Raw genomic sequence first — 22,837 nt, 5'->3', positions numbered from 1 at the left:
TTCCTTAACTGTTGTTCTTGTGGGGGCCTTGGAGACCCCACACATTTCAGAATCACCAAGCCTGGCTGCCTCCACATCTCAGTGTAGTGAAGCAAGCAGGGACCTGCTTCCACTCCCTCTCCAGGCTGTTCTTGCTCTGTTTTAGAGTCCCCTTCAGCCAGCATCTGTCCTTTAGGTCAGTAGAGACCTAGGTCTCTCAGCTGCCCACTATTGGTGTTGTGTGATTATCTCTGTTCCAGGTATTGTAGGATGTTTAGCAAAATTCTTGACTTCTACCCACTAGATGCCTGTAGCACCCTCCCCTTAGCTGTTACAAAAATGTCCCTGGACATTGCCAAATGACCCCTAGGGAGCAGAATTGGCCTTGTTTGAAAATCACTGGATTAGACTATCCCAAGCAAGAGTTAATTTAAAAAATTTTCATGCTTTTAAGTTCTAAGAGAGACTTTATGCTCCTTGAACACTTGGCTTCAATACTAATCTCCCCTCTAAATACTCATTAAGCTTTTCAGTCTCCACTACTTCTTGTTTCATAGCCGAGAGAAGGGGGAGAAGGAGCCAAGAGTGGTTTGGGCCACCCCCAACCATCATGCACAAATGATTTTTTTCTTGTCAGAATGTGGGGCATTTGTCACTTTTGGAACTTAACATTTATTGCAAGGGAAGACACATTCTATTTGGACATACTTTGGGGACAGGAAAATGACTATGTTGAATATTAGATTCAGGGAAACTATAAGTAATTTAAAACAAATATACAGGGTGTTGAGGAAAATGTACTTAATAAGAAAACATTTTTAGCATATACAGCTTACTTGATAAAATTATACGTATTTTGAGGCTGGGCCCAAAGGCGTCCATTTCATGATATACTTGTATGTAGCTGAAAGTCCTTCTAGACTCCCCTGAGTCTTGACCCCAAGAGGAGGAAGCTGGTGGGCAGAGAGAAAGGAAGACAGGGGAACAGAGACAGTAATTATTTTTATTTGATATCAATCCTTCAAAAAATCATTTATGTAAAGGAATGCTTTCATAAATATATGGCTTGGTTCTATTTCAAAATAGTAAATCTAACTTTATGGAGAAAAAAACAAGACATGTAGTTTAATAATATTTTATTGTCAATAGCATAAAAGAAATTTTATATGGATCCTTCCAAGAAGAAAGTGGAACCTATTTACAAGGAAGAGATGAGAATGTATTGTCAAAAAACCTTCAGTAAATGTGCTCTTTTGATAGTAAATTAATATGTGAACTTGGAATATAGATAACTTACCAGGTCAATTTTTAAAATTACTATTAATGCAAGTGACTAGCTATCTATAGTAACTAAACCCATAGTCTTAGAAAAAGTATGTCAAAGCAGTATGAGCACTTCTGTAGCTTTAGTTATATTTTCTAAAATTGTATGTTTTATTCCTTCCCCACTATCACATTAGCAAAGAGGCAAGTTCCTTCAACACTCATAAAACTCTTACATTGGCTACCGTGAGGGTCCCTGTGCTTTTTAAGGCCCTGGCTGTCAAACATCCAAAACCTTGCTGAGTCAGAAGCCCCAGCTATCAGTCTGTCACCAACCAGGTGGTCATTCTATCAAAAGTGAAAATGAATTAGATCTGACCTTCCTTTGAGGGGCTGCAAGTCAGCTACACTAGGTCTGCAATTCCTTAGCCAACATTCCAAATTCTCAAAACGTTCTGAAAACAAAGCCCGTTCACAAGCTGATGTCATATCCCATTTGTCAGCAAAACCTTTATCCATTCTGTGTCAATATTATACATTTTATGGAAGGAATATCAAGGTAATGATTTCAATATAGGGTATTGTTTCAGACTCTTTCAATAGACTTCCATAACACAGTTTGTGCAACATATTATCTTTCTAAACATCCCCAAAATCAGAGCCTGAAAAATACATTTGCCCCTCAGGGTTTAACATAAGGAGGTGTGGACCTACGGTAGCCTGACTATGTGCTCACATTTCTCTGGAACCAGGAAAGTTTGTCAGGTCTCATAAACCAGTTTCTTTAGCCTTTCAGGAAAGTGAGAACATCTGGAACATTCTGTATCCCAATGAAGGAAGGCAAAGCTCCTTATAGGAATTTTCTTTCTGAATGACTGTATTTCTGCCCATAACCCTAGATAGTGTGACAAATAATGAATACATATTTTCTTTTCATTCAAAGTATTGTCTTTGATGGGTAGAAAGGGGGCATAAAAGAAAAGGTGGGGGGGAAAAAGGCCTATTAGTGTGAGGGCTACATAGGACAAGGAGACATTCCTCCTCCCACAATATTAACAAGTTATCATATTTAGGAAGGGATCCTCTGGATGTAGATTTTACAGAAAAGTCAGGTGGGACTTAACCTGGGCTCTGCCACTTAAGGAGAACAGAACTTGCCAAAGAAAATGATGTTTCGAGTTTTGTTGTGCCTGACAATGAAAATAAATGGGTGGTCAGCCCTGAATTCATCTTTGTGTTGTAGGATTCTTGATCCCGGCACCTCTATGGAATCCCCACCATCTTCGCTTATCTCTAAGCACACTCTGTGAATAACATTGGAGAGCGCCACTCCCTTGGTCTCTGACATTCCAGAGAAATCAGATGTACTCTCATCAAAGGTACTTTTCAGCCCTAGGTTTTCCAGACTAGCCTTGGGATCAATCATATTTTCCACCTTAAATTTTGGAATGGATAGTTTGACTTTGGTATTGGCCATGGTGCTGGGATTGGTCCACTGCAAGAGTGTCTCTGAGTTGAGTTGTTTTTCAACCTGAAGGACGAAAAGGACAGGAAATTATTGTTTTTACTTCCTATGGTAAAAGACCCTGCTTGATGAAAAAACATGTGAGCTCGGTTTCAAAGTAATACAGAGGAACCATCAAAAATGGAATCAGCCTTGCAGTTTAGGTGTGTGACTGACTAGCTTCTCTTTTAAGGTCCTCCACCTACCATTGGTCTCCACCCCACCCTACAACTGTGGTCCCTTTAAACTGCAATTTATGAGGGCAGTTCTTTTAAGCTGTAGAGTAGCTTTATAGAAACAAATGCATGGATTATAGTGTTGCATAAATAATAGTGAAACAAATACAAAATCAGAAGTGTTTTCATATATGATACTAGAGGCCTGATGCACCAATTCATGCATGGGTAGGATCCAACCAGGCCATCCCGATCGGCCTGGTTGGGCCTGGTGATGGGAGAGGGAACCTCTAAGTTGGCTGGCTGGCCCCACCCTCTGGTCAACCTCTTGGTTGTACTCCCTGTGGAGGGGGCAATTTGCATAGTAGCCTTTTATTACATAGGATTCCTCAAATACTTATTTTTATTTCACTACTAGGATATACAGAACAGTCATGTACTCTGCTTAACATCAAATTTAATGACTCAAATTAAAGCTAAGGTAAATTCTTGTTAGAATAAAAATTTGAACTGTCTATGATCATTCTTTAAGAGAGTAGGCAATGAATGCATTCATTTCAGTTGGTTATTTTTTAAGATATAAAAATATATAGAGATATATAGATATATAAATATATAGATATATAGATATATATATATGTGAAGTGATGGGTGTGTTAATTTTTTACAATTTATACATTTGTCAAATCATCCTGCTATACACTAAACTGGGCTCACAGATTAGGTTTTTAAGTATCTTACAATTTTGTTTCATTATACCTCAATAAATCTTAAAAGATGACAGGTTACGTTCTTAATCTGCATAAAAGCTAAATATTCATCTGCCCTAACAGGAAACCTCCATATCTATACTGTCCAGTACAGTGGCCAATACATGGCTATGAAAAGCACTTAAAATGTGATTGGTAAGAATTTAAAAATGCTCTCTGTGTAAAATACACTGCAGATTTCCAAGACTTAATACAAAGTGTGTAAAATATCTCGTTAATAATTTTATAGCAATTGCATGTTAAAATGATAGTATTTTGGAAATATTGGATTCAACAAAATATTTTTAATGAGAGATATGAAATAAAGCATAAAATGGTTTCATCTTAAAATTGTTCATTGAGCCCAGTCAGTGTGACTCAGTGGTTGAGCTATGACCCAGGAGCCAAGAGGTCATGGATCAGTTCCTGGTCTGGGCACATGCCCAGGTTGTGGGCTCCAACACCAGTAGGGGGTGTGCAGGGGTGGCCAATCAACAATTCTCTCTCATCATTGATGTTCCTATTTCTGTCTCACCCTCCCTTTCTCTCTGTTAAAGTCAATAAAAACAAATTTTTTAAGTTCATTGAGCACATCTTAAGTTGCTCCTTTCATTCTATCATATAAGGGGGGGAGGGGGAACACCTATGTGGATATTTTAAGTAAGTAAAGTAGGAAACAGCTGAATAATAGCTGGCAAAGAAAATGAGAGGAGGGCATGAAGTGGAGTAAAACAGAGAAACGGGTGAGTAAAAGAAGAATGGAGATGGACTTAGAATTCAATGAACAAATGGTAGAACAAGCATAATGATAGCTGAAGTAACAGATAAGATGTGACTAAGTTAGATCAACCTTAAAAAGTGAAGGAGTCACTGAGGCATGACTGAAAATACAGCAGGTGACTCCTGGGTTCCTCAAAGATTCCCTCCTCCTCCCTGGCTGAGGCAGGCCCAGGTGGAGGGAAGCTAGGAGGCGGCAGGGAGTGAGGGAGAGCAGTGGGCCACAGGACCAGCTGACCAGCAGAGGGGAAACTACATCCTTCACAAGCAGGTAAAACTTCTACCACCTTTCAATATCGTGCCTCAGATAAGGTGTATGAAATATGAAGCATAATAAAATCTCGTATATGTGCATATGAATGAAAAGAACTTTTCAAAACTCATAGAATGTGCCTTAGCCAGTTTGGCTCAGAGGATAGAGTGTAGGCCTGAGAACTGAAGGATCCCACGTTGGATTCCAGTCAAGGGCACATCCCAGGGTTGCAAGCTCAATCCCCACCCAGGTCCGGGTATGTACGGGAGGCAACCTATCATGTGACTCTCCCACATTGATGTTTCTCTCTCTGAGTCTCTCCCCCTCCCTTCCACGCTCTCTAAAAATCAATGGTAAAATATCCTCCAGGTGAGGATTATCAGAATGCACTTCACAGAGTGAGCCCTAAAATAAACTGTAGGCTTTAGTAAATAATTCTATATTAATATTAGCTCATCAATTGTTTAACAAATATGCTGTGTTGATGCAAGTTGCTAATGATAAGAAACTCTAGTCTAGAGTTAAGTACATGGATTTCAACTTCTTGGGCTCAAATCTGATTCTACAAACCACTGATGACCATGTCATGTTACCTACTATGGACCAGTTATCTACCCTTCTGTGCCTCAACTCCCTCACTGGGAACGGCTGTGGTAATAGTTTCTATATTCCTAGGCTTGTTGTGAGAGTTAAATGAGGTAGTGCACACAAGGAATTTACAGTTCTGAACACACTGTAAGTGCCAAATAAATGTTGGCTATTTGAACATTAAAGAGAAAGGCCCCGAAAGGACCACAAACCCTTGGAAATGACAGAGCAGGTGAGGCATAAGGAAGACAGCCCCGCACAGGGCTGGCCATGCAGCTCTGCCAACACAGAGGGTACCTTGGTGCTGCCCACCCACCTCCTTCCTCACCTTCTCCAGGCCCGTGGACTCATCCTCCACATCCTTGGGCAGCAGGATGAGCATGCTGAGGTGCTTGTTTTGAAAGGGGAGCTCTATGACCTTACAGTTAATACTGTCAATGTTGCCCATGCAGAACATGGCTTCCAGATTCATCATTTGCACTGGCTTGGTGTCCGTCTGGAAGAGGAAAAGAAACCTGGGCTGCTTCCTTTTTCATTCACACATGCATATATAGAGATATCTATTTTATTTTCCTCCATGAAAGACAATGACTAATGCTTTTATATGTACAGATACATATAAACACATCACATATATTCACACATATATAGACACATATATCTACACTCACACTCACACACACACACACTAGTATATATGCATTAATTTGTTCTTGTTGTAATTCCATAAAACACATCAAATATTTTTTCTCTTTCTTTGTTGGAGGGAGAAATCAAACTAATTAAGCCTTTTTATTTTACGTTAGTAATACAAAAGTGTGTGTGTGTGTGTGTGTGTGTGTGTGTATCCACCTTTGTTAGAATAAACACTACCCTAAACTTTTAATACTATGACATCATCAATTTAGTCTAGTCCTTAAAGGAGACACCACAAGACATGAGGAGAAGCTCAGTAAAGTCCCTCAGAAAGTTCACAGGCTGACAAAAGCAAGTCAAAGGAAACAAAGGGAAAGTAATGACCTCTGCACTATAAAGGAGGGTGTGTCCCCACGCAGCTTTGAGTCCTGTTTTATTGTTTTATTAGGTGAAACACTGAGAGATCAATCAATTTCAAAGCCATGTTTAAAACCCAATAACCTATATGTGAAAAATATAGTCTAAAGGGTCAAATGTCTTGTGCCTGGTATCTATGTGCAGGGTCAATCCTGCCCTGCAGGCAGCTTTGAGAAGGCCACTGTCAGGTGAGTTAGGAAGAGGAAGTGGAGGGAAGGCCGGGTTCCCATCCTAGGATGTCTGGGTTTTTTGAGGAAGCAGGTAGCCTTCTTAGCTGTGATTGTCCCCTCCCAATGTAAATGCTGAATAGATTTTGTATAGGGACCCATGGTGGTCCCAAAGGCCAATCAGGTTTGGTCTATTATTGACTGTTTACTCAAACTGACCCTTAGAGATTGGTCATTCATTTGACATTTGCTGAGCACCTACAAATGTCCAGGGTCTGGGCCAGGAGTTGGAAACCGAGATGAATGAGGCATTATCTCTGCCTTTACAAAGCCCATGCACTCAAGAGGGATGTAGATAAGTAAGTATATAATTCTATTTCACTCTGGAAAGCGCACCTCAGGTGGGAATGAAAATAAAATATTGTGGGTGCAAAGAAAAGTACCAAATGCCAATTCAGCTAACTCAGGTATAAATTGTATCTTGAAGGTCTTTTCTTCCTGGGTTCTAGTGTTTCAAAGGTGCTGTTATAATATTTGGCAAAAACAAAAGTTATTAATGCTAGGTACTCAAGGTGCTAAGAGAAACTTGAAAACTAGAATGAATGCACAGGCGCTACCAGGTAAACACACTCCCTTCAGGTATTGTGCTACCTGGGATTCAGTCTGATTTCTTAACACAGTCATATCTCATTAAATGAGACCAAATCACATCATCATCATGTAGACTCCTGGGTTGGCCTAGGTCCTTGAATGAAATAGGTCAATTTTCTGGTCAGAGTTCTCTGAATTCCTTTCTAGAGAGGCACTTTACCTAATCACATTAATTCTTTTTCACATGGGAAATGGCCTCATTATTCACCCAGGAGTATTAATGAGACTTTCCTGCAAAACAGGTTTCTCACAGCCAGCACTGCCTCAAAGCACCTCATACATTAAAATATCATAACCATTGACTTCACTATGAGCAGATGAGAAACAGAGCAGAGGAATGTATTGACCTGGACCAAGATCCTCAAATGACCCAGGTTTCAGGGATGATTCAAAGGCCTCTGAGGTTAGGATTTAGTTTGTTTCTTTGCCTTTCTTGTGAATCATCCCTAATATTTGTAGGCATTTTCCAGTGGGTGGTTTAGATTTACCCACTGGGCTGTGAGCTTTATAAGCCCTCATTCGGCTCATACTTTGAGAGCATTCTGGAGAAGAGAGAGAGTCTCTGGGCTATGGTTCTTTTTCTAACAGGGAAGGCACACCACCCCTGTGCCTTCATTTCCCTCACTGGGGTGAACTCCTATGGTCCCTCTATGGCTGTAATTTTCAAATCTATAGTTGGGACCTATTGACTTGCTGCCCACATACCTTGTTGACTCGGAAAGGACATTCTTTGGTTTCCGATTCAGGAAATTTCTTCATCCACTTTCCAATGAAGTAGGCAGCATTAACCATGAGGATTTTGGTCTGGTCATTTACATTGTTGTTAGATAAAATGTTCTCAAAGTGGCCTGCAAACAATTGTAGAAACCACAAATTGCACAGGATTATTCTTCCCAACTACACCTACTATACACATGCCTGCCCACTCACTGGGTATTTAACACCTGCCAGAGCCATACCAGGGAAGGTATGAGAGATAGAGCACATCATTTCAGAAGGACTCCTTTCTCTCCTTGCATTTCCCCACACCTGGACTTAACAAAGGTAGCTAAAGAGGAGAATGAAGGGGGAAAGGAGGAAAAAGAACCAAAGAGGAGGAAGAAGAAAGACACAAGTTACCAAATGCTCATCCTGAGCCATGCCACATGCTGGACATGTGTATACACGCGATTGTGCATTCCTCCCCTTTTTATAGATGAGGAAGCAGTGACTTGGTGAAAAGTCATGCCCAAGATGACACATGTATCAGCGCATGTCTCTCACAGTGATCCTCCAAGGCAAGGATCATTATCCCCATCTTATAGTTGAGGAAACTGAGGCTCAGAGAGGCCAAGTAGCTTTCTAGCTTGCTCAGCTAAAAAGCAGGTCAGAACCAGGACAGCGTTCTGCTCTGCACCCACAGTCCCCCACCTCTCCCCACGTGGCAGCCAGGTGGCACCAAGGTCAGCAGGCTCCTTCGAAACAGTAGTCGCCATAGTCACAACAGCAGAACACTTCAGTGGTGATAACCCCCTAATGAAATTAAGCCCTCCTATTTGAATGGGACCGGTGTTTTTTGCAAGTGATTTCCATTTGCCTAATCTCTGGGCACACGGCACCAACCTGTGTGACCTGCATGTGAAGGTCCCTTCACTGGCTAATGCTCTTCTGTCACCATCTTAAAATTAATACATTTTTAAATAAAGGACCCTGCAGTTTCACTCTGCTCTGGGACCTGCACATTATGTCACCGCTGTTGCCAATGCTCCGAGACTTGTCGAATATGTAATAATGTCATCGAGGAAACTCGAAGGCCAGAGAAGTAGGGGAGCTGGGCTTCAACTGAAACCTGGAGCTCCAGATTCCAAGTGCAGAGGCCTTTTCACTGAACTACCATCTCCAATAAAAACCTTAAATTTATGAAGATTTTAAAACAAAGGTCCAAAGAGGGAAAATACTATTATTTAAAAATTCTATAACAAAACTGTTATACAACAATTTAAATAGAATCTGCTTTTTATTTATAACTGTGTTTAACCTGATGTCATACCAGTTTTCTCTCTACATATAAAAGGATAGGGACTTCATTTCAATAACAAATATATTTGCATGCATACATTTGTGTGTGTGCATCCAAACCTATGGCTACCATCTTGGCTATCATACATTATTGATTAGCACATATTATCTAAGTTCATCCTCACAAAACAAAACAAAAACATGTAAAAATTAAATTATACAACATACACCCCATGTTACAGTTCAGTAAACTGAGGCTCTGTATCCAAACACTTCAGTTAGTAAATGGCAGTGTCTAGATTTGAATCTGAGGACTTGAAGATTCCAAGGCCAATGTTTTTCCCTATCCTCACTTTGAAGCTATGGTATGGATTCTATCATTCCTGAGCCCTCATAGCCACAGAGTGGCTCTGGCCATTCTTACAGGAAGCGTGTGTCCCTGCCTCAGAAGCCTATTGCTCACCAGACTGCAGTGGTGCCTGAAAAACCCATCGCTACTGTTCATACCCTCACATTGAGGTGCTGTGTCCCAACAGGCCCCCTGAGTGAATATAAATGTGTGCTTAGAACAGAGATGTGGACTACTGTCTTGCATCCAAAATCATCTTACTTATAACTCTTTTCCAACAAGGAAGATTCACAGAATTTTAATGGAGGTGGGATTCAGAAAAAGGAGAGACTGAGGGAAGTGCTGAGCCAGAGGCAGGACCAGGTAGATGCTGCAGATAAGAGCCAGTGGCTCTCAGAGGACCAACTGGGTCGGGGAGTTATGGGACTGAGGACACATTTCCATCCACTATGGTTAGTTTTGTTTTACTTTTGCTATATGTATATTTGATTGCTTAAGACTCTCTATCCCTTTTTCCTTAAAAACCCTGTAGAATGTTTGAGCTAATAGTGTTCTCAGGGATCATCAAGTGATAGTCCAAGCCCTTCATGTCCACAATGAAAAACTGGACTCAAAACTTGCCCAAAGCCAGACTTGTTAGAGGCACAGCTGAGGCTCCCGGGGGGTATGTGGTATACTTGCCTAAATAAAACCAAAGCACCAGGAATTCCTACCAAGTGATAAGGTGATGGAGGAAATGTCCAGAAATCTATGTTGTTGAAATGGCTCGATGGGCAAGAATTTAGCTTCTGTACTAAAAACACCTCAGGAGTCCCCTAGGTGTTCAGTTTTTTGCTTAACAGAAAGATTCATGAGAATAAGTTCATAAGCAGAATAGATAAAAATACTTGCCATCTGTGAGATCCTTAATTGAGTTGTTGATCTGACCTTTCGTTTCTTCCAATTTATCTTTGAAGTCAACAGTTTCCATCTCCTTTGCATAGGGTCTCTTCGTGGAGCTGATGAACTCCTGAAAAGCATCCAGTTCATAAAATCACAAAGTACTTGCCGTCTGTGGTCAAACCATCACATTTTTACATGGCTCTCACAAAAAAACTTTTATGTGTCTATTACTATGAATACACTTCCAAAATCTGCACTATTCAGTAAATTGAAACCTCATGAAAAAGTCAATGACTTTTCTTTGTATTGAATGCTTCATTCCTTCAATTCTAAGACAATATCAATTGTTAAACGCATTCATCATGTAGTATCAGCTTTGGTTGGAAAAGAAACACCATGTTGAATGTATGTAACAGTTACAATATGACTTCAGAAACATCAAAATGTACTTACATTTATGTGTCTTAGAATAGAAGAAATGTACAGAAAAGAGAACTTTATGAGCATAAAACTCTTACTCTCACTGAAATAAATATTCTACAGGCTCTTGCTATTCAAAGTGTGGTCCAAGTACCAAAGCTTCAACATCACTTGGAACATTGTTGGCAGTGCAGAATCTCAGACCTACAGAATCAGAGCATGCATTTTATCAAGATGCACACTAAGTCTGAAACAGTGCAATAGGGAACATAGCAGTGATTCTGATTATAATGCTATTGAAATGAAAAACCCTAAATACCATCCCTATTGAGTTTGATTCAAGTGCTCTGAGACCAGGAGCTTGCACTTTTAACACCCAGGTAGTTCTGCTGCAGGTGGCCCTCCTGATACCACACCTGTTTGTACTATTAAGAGTGAATTTTCAGATGCTATACAACCAACATGAGCCATGGAAAGCAGTCTTAAATAAAATTCCTCGCAATTCCTGATTTGGTTGAAATAATTCAAAATGTTGAATGGAAGCTCAACCAAACTGAACATAGCTGACTAACTGTCCTAACACGGGCTTCTTCGATTTCTTCAGAGCAGCTGTAGCCTTAGCCAAATTGATTCTGTTCATTGCAACCCAACCTTGGGATTGTATTGCCCTTGACTGAGAGAACAGGGACCACACAAGAACATCGGAGCTTCAACAAGATTAATGACCTCCACAGTCCTCACTGCCAGCCACAACATGCATTAAACATCTCCTTAAGGACTCTCTAGGGAGCTTTTAAATTATTTATCTACTTAGGTCCCAACTCACATCTCAATATTTTATTTCAGTTCTCTGGGTGATTGTTGAAAGAAAAAAATGGCTGTATATGTGTGACTTAAAACAACAAGAAATAAATGTCTAGTGACCAATGTCCTCAAACAGCTACTGCAGAAAGTAAATGGTAAAATATTTAACTGGCAGTCTACCTCTTAGATTTTTGAAGGCTTAAAATTCTGTCCATCCAAGCATAAATTAAATCAACTCTATATTACTAACAGAGAATGAACTTCTTTGTAATCTGGGATGTTGGGCTATATGTTTCAAGTACAGATTTTTAAAATATTATGTTATACTCTGGGATCAAATTTAAGTGTGGTACCGTACCCTTCAAGAAATGGCTGGCATTAAATACCCAAAACTACCTGTTTAGACCCTCTCATAACCATCCTAAGAAAAGAAACAAAAACAATGTGTGACTGATGAACTGTTGATTCATAGTTATTATTTTTCCTGTTGATTTTGAGAAAATCAGATAAACATTCTGTGTATAAACAATGAGGCTTTGTGTTTTGCTCTTTAAGAAGAAAGGTGTGAACCTTGAGCTGTCTTGCATCCATGAAGATAAATTATTAGTGACTCCATTCTCCATTTCTCCAAATGAGGAAGCTAAGAGGAAGGGGAGGATATATGAGTGTTTGAGAGGGACCAGAGAAGCTCATGAGCTTCTCTGTATTTTGAGCTAGAAGATGTGACTACAATTGAGTCCCGCTATATTCAACCTCTCCACTAGGGCTGAGTTATTTCAATTAGTCTTTAATCATAAATAAGCATCCTAGAGGTGAATTTTGCTGGAGAAAAAGAAAAGAAAAGGAAAGGGGGGGGCGGGAAGCTGTGAGTCTGACCTTGTGACAATGCCAATCCTGGGGAAAAATTAAATCTTGTTAATAGCATTGAACCACTTACTGTAGATGGATTCAGAGATTTGTCTACATAGAGCCGTTTGATTAGTTTCAGCGAATAGAAGGAACTAAGTTTGTTTACATCTGATGTTACTGTTTGAAATCCGAAGGGCACATCTTTGACATTTTCAAAATGAAGGACCTGTGAAGAGAAAAAAAGTCCACAACCCATGAAACATGTGTCTTACTGCTGCAGGAGACATGGTAACTGCCCTCCTCCGTGGGGGATGCTGTGTCTCCCTGCTCCATTGTCCCACAAAGCAAGGCTTCTCAGCCTTGGCCCTGCTGACATTCCAGGCAGGATATTCTCTGTTGCCAGGTGAGGGGATTCAGGGACTGTCCTGAGTATCTGGGTATTGTATCTCTGTCCTACTAGGTACCATTTGTGACAACCAAAAATGTCTCTAGACACTGCCAAATATCCCAGAGGTAGGAGAGGGCCAAATTGTCCCCATTGGGAAAATCTGCCATGAAGATAATCTTCTCTGGATTTAACTATTGGGAAACTTCACCCTTTCTTCAAAATGATGCCTCTAATGCTCACACAGAGGCTCCCCAAACTTGGAAGGAAAAGAGTAAAACTGAGTTACAATTTCCATGTAATTCAGACAAGAAGAGAAAGATTATAGCAAAAGGGACTATCATTAGAAGGATATCAGATTCCAGGGTAGAGGAGACTCTATCTAGTCCCTTTAGTTCCTCTGACAAGTGCCAAATGAGCTGATGTGTCATTTACCACCAATGGTGGGCTGCCCTGGGTGGGCAAGAGTCAGACAACCTGGCCTTTGATTCCCAGCCTATATCTACTTGAAATATAATCTAGCCCAGCTCTGCCCAGCTTCACTCTTCCCTCTATAAACTGGACTACGAATACCTACTTTTCTGAGTTGTTATGAGGATTACAGATATTATACGTAAAACACCTAAAATATATCAATTCAAAATGTTCTTTCTAAGCCATTTACAACTAGGATGTCATCTTCTGGAGGACTTAAATTTTTTCATTTGTTCCTAACTTTTCTTTTGTCCCAATCAATAGCCCAGTATCTCCTCTGCTTCACAGTGCCTCAAAATGTGATGTCAGCACAAGGCGATTCTCTCCTTACTCCTAAGTCATAACTGTGCCTGGAGGCCACCCCTCAGGTAAGGTCACTAAAAGGGCACATGGAACCCATTATTATAAGGTCACATTGGCTAGTCCAAGGCCATGCATAACTCTCATTCCTGCTGACAGGTAAAAGGACCAGAAAATTTTAAAATCAGTTAACTACTGCTGGAGGAACGACTGCATCTACATCAACCTTTTCCTTATTACTGGGGAACAGACTTTCCCAGGAAGTTGTCTCTTCTGTTCCCCCTCTAATGGGAGATGAAAAAATGAGTAATTGGAGATAGGGGAGAGATTTTGGAGGGCGTGGGGAAGGCGATAGAGCAGGACAGGTGAAAAGACATCTCCTCTTCCCACAGTTGAAGGTTCTTTTTCAAGTGCACACAATTTCAAGTGTAAATTCTTCAATTATCAGGACCCAAAGAAGACTTCATGGGTCATACTCTGGGCATTTGTATATAAAAGATATTCCCTTTTTAAATGCTATGAGTTCATGGACAGAGTCTGTTGAACCTAGGATAATCAACAGGAGAATAATTATGGAATGGAATTAGAGGGATGTTCGCCTACTATTTAAAAGTAAATGGAGGTGGGATGAGAGGAATGGGTGAAGGGGGCAAAAAGATACAAACTTCCAGTTATAAAATAGGGCATGGAAATGTAAATACAGCATGGTGTCAACAGTTAATAATACTGTGTTGTATATTTGAAAGTTAAGAAAGTAGATATTAAAATTTCTCATCACAAAAAAAGAAATTCTATAACTATGTATGATGTTAATAGACTTACTGTGATTATCATTTTGCAATATATACAAATATTAATCATCATTGATATCTGAGACTAACATGATGTTGAATCTCCATTATACCTCAGTAAAAAATAATAAAGATTATGCTGTAAATAAATGTTGTGCATTATACGTGGATATAGATTTCTACTATTTCTGGTTGGGGTTTTGCAGTGGAACATTTTATAAACACCACCTTGATTGATTCTTCCAGTATAACAGGTAGAAAGATGTTGGGTAACTTGCCAAAGGCCACTCATTAGTGGAAAACTTGTGATTACCTAGAACATCCCCAGGTTCTCCATCACACATGGTGTCAGGGTTGCAGGACAAATAAATAAGCTTTCTTTTACATTTGAGAATAGATTGAGAAAGTGTTAGTAGTGGCACAACTCTCAATCCTGAGCATTTCTGACCACAGAGCCCCATTCATCCTTCCTTAGGCACTGACCGTGGGTTCTAATAATTCTAGTCTTTCTCTAAGCAGAAACAAGGTGTGGGGCTTACCTGTCCAATTTCATTGGCTGTGTCACCTTTGGCTCCTACTTGAACAAGTGACAGGGAGGTGGAGAGACAGATTGGAGAGAAGAGGACATTGCCTGCTGGCTCCTTTTCACAGAGTTTTTTGAACAGGTCAACCGCAAAAGCAGAGTTTGCCAGTTGCAAGGCATCCATCGTGGGCCTGAAACAAAGGATAAGGGTCTTTAAAGCTTTCTCACCTGAATTCTGCCAACCCAATAAGTATTCCATCTAAACAACCCTGCTGGTGTGGCTCAGTTGGTTAGGTATTGTCCCATGCACCTAATGCTTGCTGGTTCAACTCCAGGTCAGGGCATATGCCTGGGCTATGGGCTTAATCCCTGGTGGGCAGCGGGGGAGAAGCGGGTGTGCAGGAGTGAAGTCAGTCAATGTTTCATTGTCATACCTATGGTTTTTTCTCTCTCTCCCTCTCCCTTTCTCTCTCTCTCTAAAAATCAATTAAAAATTCTAAAAAAAAAAAAAATTCATCTAAACAAAGTAATGATCTTGGATAGTAGAGAGGAAGGAACTTTGCACTAAATGCAATTTAAAAAGCCAGTGAGAAAGAAACTTGTGGGCAAATGCCCTAAGGTCTGAATGGTCCAGTATTTGAGGTCCTTGGTTTGAGCAGCTGTCTGAAATCTTCAAATTCAAGCATACTCAGCCACAAAGGCCACTGTTAGGAGCCCGGTGATCACACCTCTTCCTCAGCAGGTAGTCAGAGCAGTTGATGTCACTGAACAGAATCAGTTGGCTTTATTTATCCATATTGTTTCAATTAGGATTGAGGTTAAGGCATACAAAACTGGCATTTTTGTACATAAAAAAACAGTCAAATCACAGCAATTTTGTGTGATTCTGTTTAATAGTTAGTAGGTATTATGGGTTGAATTTGTGTTCCCCCAAAAGATATGTTGGAGTCCCACCCCTGGGTATCAGTGAATGTGAACTTATTTGAAAATAGGGTCTTTGTAGATTTAATCAAGTTGAGGTCCTAATCCAATATGACTGGTGTCCTTATCAGAAAGGACAGGAGGAAAGACAGAGACAGACAGGCACAGAGAAAAGATGATGTGAAGACACCAATGTGACAACAGGCAGAGATTGGAGTGATACTTCTACAAGCCAAGGAACACCAAGGATGACTGGCAACCCAGAAGCCAAGAGAGAGGTGAGGAATAGTCTTGCAGAGGGAAGATGGCCCTGCTGAGACCTTTATTTCAGACTTCTGGCCTCCAGGACTGTGGGAGAACACATTTCCGAATTAAGTCACTCAGGTTGTGACCCTGTTCATGCTCACTGGTCACTTCCAAAGACTTCTTCTTCCTTTACTTTATGTCCCTGGCAAGCACAGCTAAGTATACTCAAATCAGTGTTCTCATTGCAAACCTATCTCAAGGCCATCTTAAGTCAGGGTGGATAGCTCACACGTTTTTAAGGTCCACAGCCTTATTCTCTTTCTTGTGGGGTGGGGTCAGGGGCCGAATACTCTGCACACCTCCAGTCTCAGGGACCAGCATGGGAAACAGAAATGAGACAGAAATGGGAGTGTGAAGAGTATTTGGACCAGTGTGTCCATCATGAGGAAATAAAAAGAAAATTCACAAAAGATTCTAGGGAGTCATTTGTCCAGGAGCAAATTTAAAATTGATAATACTGAGTTTGTCAACATGAGCTATTTCTCGACCAGATTGAGAAGCTTGAATGAACAGTTTTTTCACCAAATATAGAAGTCTCTGCTCAGATCCCTGTAAACTTCTCAAAGCTTCAACAGCTGAGGCCTAATCACATTAATAATAATCTGAAACATACCAATTGTGCTTTAACAAACACAAGTAGTTCTTCCCAGAATGCAGTCATTCACTACCTTCAAGGAGAGAAATTCCAATAATCTTCCATAATCAATAACAAACTTTACTTTTAACCTTTTGACTTCCTTTGTATAGAAAACCTGTGTTCAAGACCTGGGAGAACTCTGCTGAGGGAGTTTGACTACAAACACTTCAAAGTGTACCAAAAAGTAAGGAAATGTGTATGTTACCATTTTGTCCCACCGAAACTTATTCTATTATCCTTTATAACATTTTGAGATACACTTAGTCTTGATAAAGTACTCTAAGTACAAGCTTCTGGTGGCACTTAACACTGTGTCGCAATTCAAGATATAGATTCTTCTGTTGGAGAATGTTAATCAGAGCACGCCTGACATCTGAGGCTTTCTCAAGGGTGCAGACCCTCCTTCCAGAGTCCCTTCCTTTGCATGAGAATCCTTAGTTAGTGCATGAGTCCAACAGGCCTGCCTGCCATCCATGTGCTATCTCCTTTCTCAGAAAATTCTCTTACAGGTTGAGGAAGTTTATGCAGCCTTTAACAGCTGAGGTCCCAGAGACAACAATGCTGTTTAATGCTTGACAAAGGTATCAGAAAAGGTCTGGACAAATACTTTCAACAATAAAAATTTAAAGCGCTGCAGAGAGAGAGAAAGGAAGAGAGAAAGAGAGGTGGAGAGAGAGAGAGAGAGAGAGAGAGAGAGAGAGAGAGAGAGAGAGAGAGAGAGAGAGAGAGAGAGAAAGGGAAGGTCAGGTCTGAACATGGGACTTTCTATAGAAGCAAACAATTACCTGCTAAGTCCTTAATCAGATATTGTCGGATAAATATGATCAGTTGTTCAGTGATTGGTCCCAAGTGACCCAAAAACACTGCAGAGCTTATCTAGGCTAAGGTAGTTCAAAGGGATGATTGGGCCACAGTGAGTGGCCACCTCCCCATGCTACAAGACAGTCAAAGCATTTAAGCAGACCTTAGCAATGTGAGCTACACACACAGGAAAAAGCATCAGATTCTACATGGACCATTTTAGTAACAAATACTATAAAAATTATGGGTATAAAGTAGAGATGAATAAGACCTACAAAGTAAATTTACATTTCTAATGACTTCTGCTCAGAGTGCTAAAATTGCCACAGACTTTTTTTCATTTTATTATCACTTCATTGCAGAGATAACTTCTTTGGTCTTCATGAAAACCTTCAAATTAGTATAACAAAGACAATTTTAGTTACAGTTCCCATGTAGAAAATACTGCATGTTTTGTCACTTAGAAGTTTAAAAGAGTGAAATAGAAATGTAAGTAATAATTCAAATGCAACAAGAGCTATAAGAATTTATCACTAAGTTGCCTGGTTTTTGCAATATGTCCTAAAATCATAAACCTTTAGAGTGGGACAAGATTTTGGCATGGATCTAATCTGCCTCCATTTCTTCCTTTTACAGATGAGAAAAGTGAGGCAGACAAAGATGAAGGGATTCTCCAGGCCACCCACGAAGGGAGGGAGAGTGGTAAAACCAGCCCCAGCATTCACTTCTCCCAGCACCCAGCCTGGTGCATCCAACCTCACCGCACCCCACCCTCCATAACTGTGTCTTGGCTGACGTTTTTTCTCTCACAAGTTAAGAGTTCAAAAACTCCTACATGTCCTGAATTATCCTTCAGAGATACCAAGATACTTTGCTGCTGCTGCTTCTTCTTCTTCTTCTTCTTCTTCTTCTTCTTCTTCTTCTTCTTCTTTTAATCAACACAAACTTTGTTTCTCTCATTTCCTCCCTGGAGAATCTCTTGTTCTCTTCCCACCATTATGTCACCAACAATTAATGTTATAGTGCTTTCATTTAAAAAGTATTAACTGAGTACCAAATGCATGTCAGATACTAAGTTAAGTGTTAAGAAATCAATGGTGAACCCAGCACAGGTCCTGCCTTCAAGCAGCTATCAGCCTAATGCCATGATGTGTGTAATGAGTCCTGGGCTTTTCTTGGGGATCACAGGTTGTCATGGGAACCCTTAGGAGTGAGAGAGAGCTCACTTATCATAGAAATCTCAGTGAAGTTTCCTGAGAGATAGTGCCATTAAGTAAGTCACACTACAGGTGAGACTTAAAGACAAGTGGGAGTTAGCTATGAAAAAAATGTGGGCCAAAAGGACTGCAAGGAATCCCAAATGAATGGAAGGGCGTGCACTAGAACATGAGCAGGATCAGGCATGCTCACTTCTCTAGACTTACAGCCCCTGAACAAAGATTCCCAAAGTCCTTAGTGCATCTAAGCCAATGGTCCTCAAACTTGTCGGTAGACCATTTGCATGAGATAAATGCTCTATGGACAGGCTGCCTATATATCCCAATGCCTGGGACAGTCCTGGCTCATGTTTGCTGTTCTGACATGCCCCTTTCATTCTCAATCATCTTGTGTACTGAACAATATATGTTCAGCCTCCCTACAGATCACCCACCACAATCTTCTCTACACATGCATGCACACACACAGCCAGGTGCACAGCTTTCTCATTACTTAGAATTCTTTTCACTGTGTCAGGTGATTGTGGTTGTCATGTTAACCTGCCTCATATGACAAATGAAGAAAAATGCAGAGAAAAAATAATCTTAAGTAATGGCCTGAGGAATCTTGCCTAGTAGAGTATAATAACTATTACCAGACACCTAAAAACACAGCTTTGCTGTCCATATTCCAATTTCAAGAGGGGAAAAAAACAGAGCCAGGTTAAGAAAATAGGAGACCTTGGAGCTTCTGCAGTGTGAGAGACTGTCAGGATTAAAGAAAGTGATGAAAGGAGTAAACATATACGGGAAGACCATGGTTAGCAGGAAAGGACAAACTGCTATTAGTAATAAGGTCAGGGCCTAATTTTCTATGGCAAGAGTGCCTCTGCTTTGCTCTGATATTGTGAGATGTCCTATCAGTGGCCTGATCTTGACCACTGAGCCATCCCACTGCTGCCTAACAGCATACTAGAGCCAGACTGGCCACGCCAGCGTGACCAAGATTGCTGAGGTTGCAAACCTCAAAGTCAACCCACAACCCAGAGGGATTGAAGTGGCAGAATTAAAGGTGTTAAGAAGCAAAGATGTAGATCTGAGTCATTTTCTGGGACTTTCTTCAGGCTGGCTTCCTTCTCTCTCTCCCCCAATCAAGAAACTCAGCCAATTCTTTCACCTACTGATGGAGACTGAGTTTTGAGACCCACCTAATTCTATCAAACCTTTTGAGTGGTGTAGAGGATGACAGGCTTTTAAGAATACCCATGGTGTCATGGAAATGTCCACAAGCTGTGAGTTTGAAGGCATAAATTCCACTGATTGTGCCACTTATAAGCTGCGTGACTTAGAACACCACGTTGTCACCTCTGAGAGCCATGCTCCTCATCTACAGAATGAAGGACTGAGAAGAAATACGTCTAAGACCCCTCGGCTCTGAATCTGAGTCTACAGAACATCCTGGCATGTTAAATTGATCTTCAATATGATACTCTTAAACAAAGCTATAAAAAACAGCAGCCACTATTTAAAAAAAAAAAAACGATGAGCCAACCTGTTTGAAAAGTTGCCCAAGAATGCATATTTGAAATCTATAACTTTATTTCCAGTATCCTAGAACCCAGAAACAGGGAGGGAGAATACTTTCTGCTTAGAAGAAGGCAGTTTCAAGTAAGTGAACAATGACTAGATGCTTAAAAATGCCAAGAAGAAGAGCAGTTTTGAAGTCTGAATCTTAAAGCACACAAAACCAACCAGGAAGGTGAGTCAGACATTCAAATGTGTTGCCACTTTCTCCGGGTTTTGAGAATGAAGCCCTTTCTGAAATAAGAATTTCAAAATTCATTCTTAATTCCAAGGTAGGTCTAAAAGTGTGCTCAGAAATATTTTCTTCTCCATCAGTCACTGCTGGGCCTATGCCAACACCACCACCTCCACCACTTCCAAATCCCCCCAGCCATGTTATTTCTTCAGATTCTTACCTTGTATGGCTAAATGATTTCTCTCCCTAGGTGGCTTCCTGATTCCCAAAGGACTGAGAGCTGGAGATACTGCCTGTGTGGAGCGTGATGGGCAACAGCCCCCAAGCCTTGAAAATAACCCATTATGTCAACCTTGTTCACTATCTTGAATCAGCTCCAACACCTCTTTTGTTTTAAGAATTGCCCTGAAAAGGGAACTCACCAGCCCTGCCACCCCCCACTTTGCTTACCTGGAGTTGCAGTTACCCTGGAAAACACACCACGGCAAGGGGAAAGGAAAGCGAGGCTCAGAAGGACCTCGCTGTGGAAGCAATTCTGTGGTCAGAGCGGGCTGAGTAGCTCACCTGAACCCCGGCCACGCCCGCTGAGGCCACGCCCCACCTGTACTTTCGTTCCTCCCACTTCTGCATGCTCAGTCCTTACTCATGTCTCCTGGCAGCTTCTCCAAGATTGAAGAAATTATTCAGGCTAACGCTGCTGTTGCCTGCACAGCTTCCAAAGGCTCCTACATGCTCAGGCAGGAAGGGGCTGCAATAAATCCTGCCTTGGCCTAATACATACATAAGAGCAACTCTAGTAACCCATGAGTAATCTGAAGGTAAGCTATTACATGAAAGAGAAGGCACACGTGATGGTTGTAAATAATTCATACTTCTCAAATATGGCTGTGCCACAAAAAGCACCCTAACCCCCATCCTTTCCATGTAAATTACAATAGCTCATTCTGTTAGATGCCAAAGAGCTAGCGCCCTATTAAACGAAAAGGTGGTCACAAAAGAAAGAAGAGGATATATCAAATAAATTATATTTAGCAAAATAAATAGTACCAAATTGATAATAGAAAATGCTTGAAGGAGTTACCAATAAAATATGGTGATTTGGTGAACCAAAAGATAGATATAGAGACAGTAAAGCAACAAGCAGACTGTAAAATTACAGCAGATAGGGTAGGGAAATCTGGGGGAGATAATAGATCAACCGAAGGACTTGTATACATGCATATAAGTACAACCAATGGACACAAAACTCTGGGGAGGGAGGGTGTGTTGGGGGGGGGGGGCAATGTTAAAATATGTACACAGATAATAATTTAATTTTAAAAAATGGTGATTTGGTTTACAGAGCTCTGCCCTGAAATCTCTCTGGAGCCCACCCTTTGTGTATATGCCAGTTGTCCTAACTTGAAGATCCATCATGCAGTGGGACCTCCTCTCTTCCTACCAAATCTATTCAGGAAAGGACCTTGAAATGAGCCAATTCTTTCTCCTCTGTGCTCACCTAATTCCCTAGTGTTCACTTATCACATTGTTTTTAAAATAATCTATCTCTTTTATGTTCTCCTCTATCTGAATACAAGCATCTTAAAGGTAAAGCCTCATTTCTTTTTGTAACACCAGCACTTGGTATCGACTTGATAGACAGTATGGAGTCAATAAATGCTTCTTGACTAAAGGAATAACAGCAACTCATTTTGCTAAACTAAGATTGACTAATAGATTTCCTTTCCACCAGGCCCTAGGTATTTTATTATTAACCAACCTTGAAGTCATAAACTCAATAAGTTAAATTCCAACAGTAGAATTTGGGATATCAGTGGAGCAAGTGGAGGAAAGAAGGTTAGTGATGTGGAAAGGATTCCTCTCAAAAATCTCACTATCCAGCTATAATGGGGAAAGTGGGTGTGAGGGCCAAGTCATAAACTTGGACACTGACTCTACCACTCACCACTTGATAAATCTTAGATAAAGTAGTGATCCTATCAAGGATCACCTTTGCTCATCTGTAAAATGAAACACGTGAAGAGACAATCCATGTGAGTGCCCAGCACTCAGCATGTGTTCCATAATAATCGTGGTGATTATCACCACTTCCACTGTTCCTCAGACAGGCACAGCCGCAGGGAATGTCAAAGTGGCCAAAAGGCCAGTGCAGGGTATTCACACATCGAAGTCACTAGAATCATTTGTTGAACAGCTGCTGCATGCTTGCTACTGTGACCCAAGATTTTAAGAGGCTTGCACTTAAATCAGAGAGCTTTGTCCATTGTCCTTTTTGATGGCTA

The 22,837-nt window shown here is 40.7% G+C and overlaps 1 protein-coding gene across 1 annotated transcript; it reads right to left on the bottom strand.

Annotated features, from left to right (window-relative positions):
- Positions 1–968: 968 nt before the first annotated feature.
- SERPINB5 (serpin family B member 5) lies at positions 969–21,093 on the bottom strand. Its single transcript, XM_084887289.1, has 7 exons — positions 21,006–21,093; positions 14,952–15,126; positions 12,551–12,688; positions 10,399–10,516; positions 7,866–8,008; positions 5,618–5,785; positions 969–2,773 (listed from the first exon to the last, which is right to left on the bottom strand). Exons 2-7 carry the CDS (start codon positions 15,117–15,119, stop codon positions 2,381–2,383), a joined length of 1,128 nt encoding a protein of 375 aa, XP_084743415.1. The 5' UTR covers positions 15,120–15,126; positions 21,006–21,093; the 3' UTR covers positions 969–2,380.
- Positions 21,094–22,837: the final 1,744 nt, after the last annotated feature.

This window comes from Pipistrellus hanaki, assembly GCF_964339955.1.
Source record: "Pipistrellus hanaki genome assembly, chromosome: 6".
NCBI classification, from domain to species: domain Eukaryota; kingdom Metazoa; phylum Chordata; class Mammalia; order Chiroptera; family Vespertilionidae; genus Pipistrellus; species Pipistrellus hanaki.
This window is presented reverse-complemented; position numbering and strand designations above follow the sequence as displayed.

Bases quoted from the DNA above. Each gene is read 5' to 3' on its own strand.
- SERPINB5 (XM_084887289.1), bottom strand. From the start codon at position 15,119: ATGGATGCCTTGCAACTGGCAAACTCTGCTTTTGCGGTTGACCTGTTC. The intron at 10,517-12,550 runs GTAAGTGGTTCA...GATGCTTTTCAG, and splicing joins AATCTCTGAATCCATCTACA to GAGTTCATCAGCTCCACGAA. The intron at 8,009-10,398 runs GCAAGTATTTTT...AATTGTTTGCAG, and splicing joins AATTAAGGATCTCACAGATG to GCCACTTTGAGAACATTTTA.